We start from the raw sequence: 6,181 nt of genomic DNA on the forward strand, positions 1-6,181 counted from the left end.
CGGACGTCTCTCTAGCCAACGAACACCTTGTGGCAAGAGTCGCAGGCTTGCGGGTAATTGAGGTTTATACCCAGAGCGACCATCAGTACATCAGAGGCCAGCCGTGACAAGTGCAGAACGATCCCCCCGATGGAATATTGCAAGAATGGATCGAAAGAGGCTATTTTCGGTCATTTATGAAGGTTTGTGATCCCATTAAATTGCTTCCGCGAGTCTATCGCCATCTGCACAAGCCAGGATGATTACTGCAGCAACTGCTCATCCAAAAGCCTTGTGCGAAAGTGGTGCCAAGAAGAGCACGAAACGGCAAAGGCGTCCTGCATACTGGTGGAAAACGAGATCGTAGATCTTCGTAAGAGGTGCTTAAGGCTTCGCCGTTTGGCACTACGAGCGAAGTGACGTGACCTCGAGGCTGCTTTCTTGCCTGTAGAGTATTAAGCGGCCAAAAAATTTTGAAGAGGACCATCAAGGTCAGTCAACGATGATGCTGGAAGGAGCTGATGGCAGCAGTCAAGGCGGCAAAATTAGTAGCTACGCTGGACAGACTCATGGCCAATGTCAACGGTCCCCGACCGTGCATTAGGCGTCTACTTATGCCTGCCGCCGAAGCAGTGATGCTGTACGGCACGGAAGTATGGGCCGTGGTACTGCGAAATGAGAAATATCGCAAGCGCATAGCCGCGTTACAGAGGAGGGGCGCTCTCCGAATCGCTTGCTCCTAGCGCACGGTCTCAGAGCCCGCAGTGAAAATTGTCGCCGGGGTAATCCCGTTTGACCTACTAGCCAAGGAGAGACAATTCGTCCATCAGCAGAAGCCCGTTCTGGGGAAGGAGGAGGTATTAAAGAACGCCTGGTGTAATTGCATCGAAGCCTGGAAAAGCAGATGGGAGCAGGAACCTAGGGGCAGATGGACTGCCCGACTCATCAGTCGACTAGATAACTGGATAAATCGAGAGGTGCAAGATGTCGATTTCTACCTTACCCAATTCTTGACAGGCCATGGCCTGTTCCGCTCCTACCTCGCAATAATGAGGAATGTAGCATACGGCAACTGTCACTATGGGGACTCGATCAAAGACGATGCTCACCACACGTTCTTCATATGTACCCAGTGGAGCGCGAACGACTTACCTTGGGGCAGGACGTCGGAGACATCTCGCTGAACAACGTTGTCGAGAAAATGCTGAGAGGACTGAAGGATTAGAACAAGGTGGCCTGTTACACGGGGGCAATTTTACGAAAGAGAGGAAGGAGATGGGCTTCCCATAGACGTGCCGCCAACGTTGTTCCAGGTTCCTGCCACGTAGAGCCGAAGAGGAAGTCCAGTTAAGGCGCATGATGCATCGGCGCCATCCTGATGTAATGTCACTTTGTGGTGCCTGGATGATTTCAGTATGCCACTAGGATAGATATGTGTTTAGTCGGTAGTGCGTATTCCAACGGTGAGCCCGACACTCCAGGGACTTTAACAGGGGACCCAATTGGAGAAGGGTTCCTCTATTGGGCAGGGTCCCAGGATCAGTGCGTTAAATTCTCAGACCATCAAAAAAAGTAATATATTTAATAAAGTTATTATCGTTATTATCGATATTTTCGCTATTATCGTTATTATTATTTTTATGGTTATTAATATTATTATTATTATTATTTTTATTTTTTATAATTATCGATATTATTATCGTTGTTATTGATATTATTATAATTATCGATATGATTAACTTTAATATAGAAATAATCGTTATTATAATATTTATTAAAGTTATTATCGTTATTATCGTTATTTTTCTAGTTATTATCGTTATTATTATCGTTATAATATTTATTATCGTTATTATTATTATTATCGTTATTATTATCGTTATTATCGTTACTATCGTTGCTATCGTTGTTATTTTTAATAATATAATTATATTTATATATATTATTATTATTAATATTATAGATAATAACGTTATTACCATAATTATTATCAATATCTTCAATAACGTTATTATTAATATTATAGTTATTATTATAAATATTATTATTATTATTATTATTACCGTTAATATTATCGTTCTTATCGTTATTATGGATATTATCGTCAGAAGTATTATTATTATTATTATAACAGTTAATAACGCTATTGTAGTTATTATCCTCATTATCGTTATTTGTATTTATATTCTTGTCATCATTATGATTGTTATTACCGTTATTATCTTTAATTACTTAATTATCATTATTTTTATTATTATAAATGTGATTATCTTTATTATCGTTATTATTGTTAGTAATACCGTTTTATCGTTATTATCGTTAATATCGTTAAAGATATCGTAATATTCGTTATCATTATTATTGTTATTAATAAAGTTTTTATTGTTTTATCGTTATTATCGTTGTTATTACAGTTATTATCGTTATAAACGTTATTACTATTTTCATCACTTTTATAGATATTATCTTTATTTTTATTATTATCTTTATTATATGGTAATTAAAGTTATTAACATTATTATCGTTATTATCATTATCATTGTTGTTGTCATTAATAATATTATTATCGTTATGAATATTATTATTATTATTACTATAGATGTTATTATTATCGTTTGTTATTTTTATTATAATAATTATTATTATTATTATTAATATTATCGTTGTTTACGTTATTACCGTAATTATCGTTAGTTTCGTTTTCTATGATATTATTAATGATATAGTTGTTATTATTACTAATATTATCATTTTTTTATTATTGTTACTATTCTCGTTCTTTCGTTTTTATCGTTATAATCGTTATTATTATTATTATTATTATCGTTAATATCGCTTCTTGTAGTTACTATCCTTATTATCGTAATTAATTTTATTACCATTTTTGTCGTTATAATCGTTATTATCGTGATTATTAATATTATCGATGTTGTTATCGTTTTTTTTACCTTTATTAAGTTTATTATATTTATTAACGTTATTATTGTTGTAACCGTTAATAATACTATTATCGTTATGAATATTATTATTATTATTACTATTATTATTAATATAATTATCGTTATTAATATCGTTATTATAATCGTTATTATCGTTATTATCGTCATTATAATAATCGTTATTATTATGGTTATTATCGTTATTATTACCGTATTATCATTACTATAGTTGTTAACATTACTAAATTTATTATCGCTTTTATCGATATTATCGTTATTTTCGTTATTATTATTACTACCGTTATTATTATCATTATTATTATTATTTTTATTATTATTATTAAAGTTATTAACATATTTGTCTCTATTATCGTTATTATTGTTATTATTATTATTATTGTTATTATAAAGGTTATTATCGTCCTTATCGTTATAATCATTAATATCGTTGTTATCGTTATTAAAGCTTCTATCGTTATTATCGTCTTAATCGTTATTATCGATATTATATTATATATTATATATTATATATTATATATTATATATTATATATTATATTATATATATATATATATATATATACATATATATATAATAAAAGTTATTATTATTTATAAATAATATTAATTTAAATATATATATATATAACTATTTATTAATTATTCTTATATTATAATTAAATATTTATTTTTATATATATATTTCTTAAAAATTTAATAAATATTTTTATTTTACAATTTTTTTCTATCTTATTTTACACAGAATAATAATTATTTAGATTATAAAATAATTAAATTCAATAAAAAATTATTATTTTTAATTTAACTTATTAATTAATCAATCACAATTTCCAAAATTATTATTTTTAATTATGTCTATTAATTATAATAAAATCATCTTATATAACACTTATATAATATTATTATTATCGCTATTTGCATTATTATCTTAGTTATTACTATAATTATTATTTTTATAATTATTATTATTATAATTATTATAGTCGCAGATATCGCTACTATTATTAATACCATTATTATTATCATTGATTTCTTTATTATCTTTTTTATCGTTAGTATTATAGTTATTATCGCTTTAATCGTTATTATTATCGTTTTAATCGTTACAAACGTCATTATTATTATTATCGTTATTATCACTATTAATATTATTATCGATATTACCGTTAATATCTTTATTATATATATTATCGCTTCTATAATCGCTATTATCGTCAATATCGCTATTACCATTAATATCGTTATTAACGTTATTATCGTGAATATCGTCTTTCTCGTTAATATCGTTATTATTATTATTATGGTTATTAGTATTATTATTATTACCTTAATTTTTTTTGAATATCGCTATTATTATCGTTAATATTGTTAATATTATAATTATCGATACTATTATCGATAATATTGATATAACCGTTATTATTATCTTTATTAAAGATATTATCGTTACAAACGTTATTAAAATTATTAACGTTATTATCATTATTTTCCTAGTTATTATCGATATTATTATCGTAATAATCGTTATTATCGTTATTATTATTATAATCGTTATTATTATCGTTAGTATCGTTAATTTCGTTGTTATCGTCATATGCGTTATTATTATTATTTTTATTGCCGTTAATAACTCTGCTGTATTTATTATCCTTATTATCGTTGTTTTTATTTTTATCGTTATTATCATTATAATCGGTATTATCAATATTATCTTTATTTACTGTATTATCATTATTTTTATTATTATGAATGTGATTACCGTTATTAATATTGAAGTAATTATTCGAGTAATACCGTCATATCGTTATTATCGCTATTATCATTATTGTTATCATTATTTTCGTTATTAATATTATTATTATTATTATTGTTGTTGTCGTTATTATCGTTATTATCATTATTGTCGTTGCTGTTACCGTTATTTTCATTATTATCTTTATTACTTCCGTTCTTATCGTTATTATTATTATTATTGTTAATATCGTTACTTTTGCTATTACTATCAGTATGATCCTAATTATTATTATTTTTGTTATTATTATGTTTATTATCTTCCTTATCATTATTATCATTACTATCTTTGTTATCGTTATTATCTTTATTATCGTTACTATCGTTTTTATTATTAATATTGTTATTATGTCGTTATTATCGTCATGATCTATATTATCATAACCATCGTTATTATGGTTATTACCTTTATTACCTATATAATCGTTATTTTTGTTATTATCGTTATTATTATCGTTATTAACGTTAATATCGTTATTATCGTTCTTATTACCGTTATAATCGATATAATCGAATTTATTATAATTATTATCGTTATAATCGTTAATATTATTATTAATATCGTTAATAAAGCCATTGTAGGTATTACTCTTTATTTCGATAATTTTATTTTATTTTTATTGTTATTATCCTTATTATCGTTATTTTAGTTATTTTCTTTATTACCGTTATTTCAATTATTTTATTTGTTATCGTTATTATCGATATTATCACATTTAATAACGTTTTATTGTTATTACCTTTAATATTGGTAGTGTTATCGTTATTATCGTAGTTATTATTATTATTTTCATAATCGTTATTATCGTTATTTTGGATATTATCGTAATTGTTATCGTTATTATCGTTATTATTATTATTGTTATTATAGTTACTATCGTTAATATCGTTTTTATCGGTGTTATTACCGTTATTATCGATACTATCGTTTTTACTTCCGATGTTATCGTTATTATAATTTATATTGATATTATTATCGTTCTTATCGTCATTTTTGTTAACATCTTTACTATTATCGTCATTACCGATTTCATCGTTATTATCGTTATTATTACCGTTATTATCGATACATTCGTTATTCCTATTATTATTATTATCTTTATAATCGTTATTATTATTATTATAATCGTTATTAAAGCTATTGTAGTTATTTCCCTTTTTTCCATTAATTTTATTTTTATTGTTATTATCGTTATTATAGTTATTTTCTTTATTATTGTTATTTCATTTATTATCGTTATTATTATTATTATTATTATTATAATCCGTATTATCGTTATTATCGTTATTATTATTATTATTACCGCTATTATCATTACTATCGTTATTATCGCTATTAATATCGTTATAAAAATTATTATTGTTATTTTTTTTATTATTATCGTTATTATCGTCAATGTCATTATTTTAATTAATATCATTGTTATCGTTAAAAACGTTGTTATTATTATT

The 6,181-nt window shown here is 26.0% G+C and overlaps 1 protein-coding gene across 1 annotated transcript; it reads left to right on the forward strand.

Moving 5' to 3' along the window:
• Positions 1-500: 500 nt before the first annotated feature.
• LOC124428808 lies at positions 501-1,163 on the forward strand. Its single transcript, XM_046973312.1, has 2 exons — positions 501-644; positions 723-1,163. Exons 1-2 carry the CDS (start codon positions 501-503, stop codon positions 1,161-1,163), a joined length of 585 nt encoding a protein of 194 aa, XP_046829268.1.
• Positions 1,164-6,181: the final 5,018 nt, after the last annotated feature.

The sequence above is a fragment of the Vespa crabro genome, chromosome 13 (assembly GCF_910589235.1).
Source record: "Vespa crabro chromosome 13, iyVesCrab1.2, whole genome shotgun sequence".
Classification (NCBI taxonomy): domain Eukaryota; kingdom Metazoa; phylum Arthropoda; class Insecta; order Hymenoptera; family Vespidae; genus Vespa; species Vespa crabro.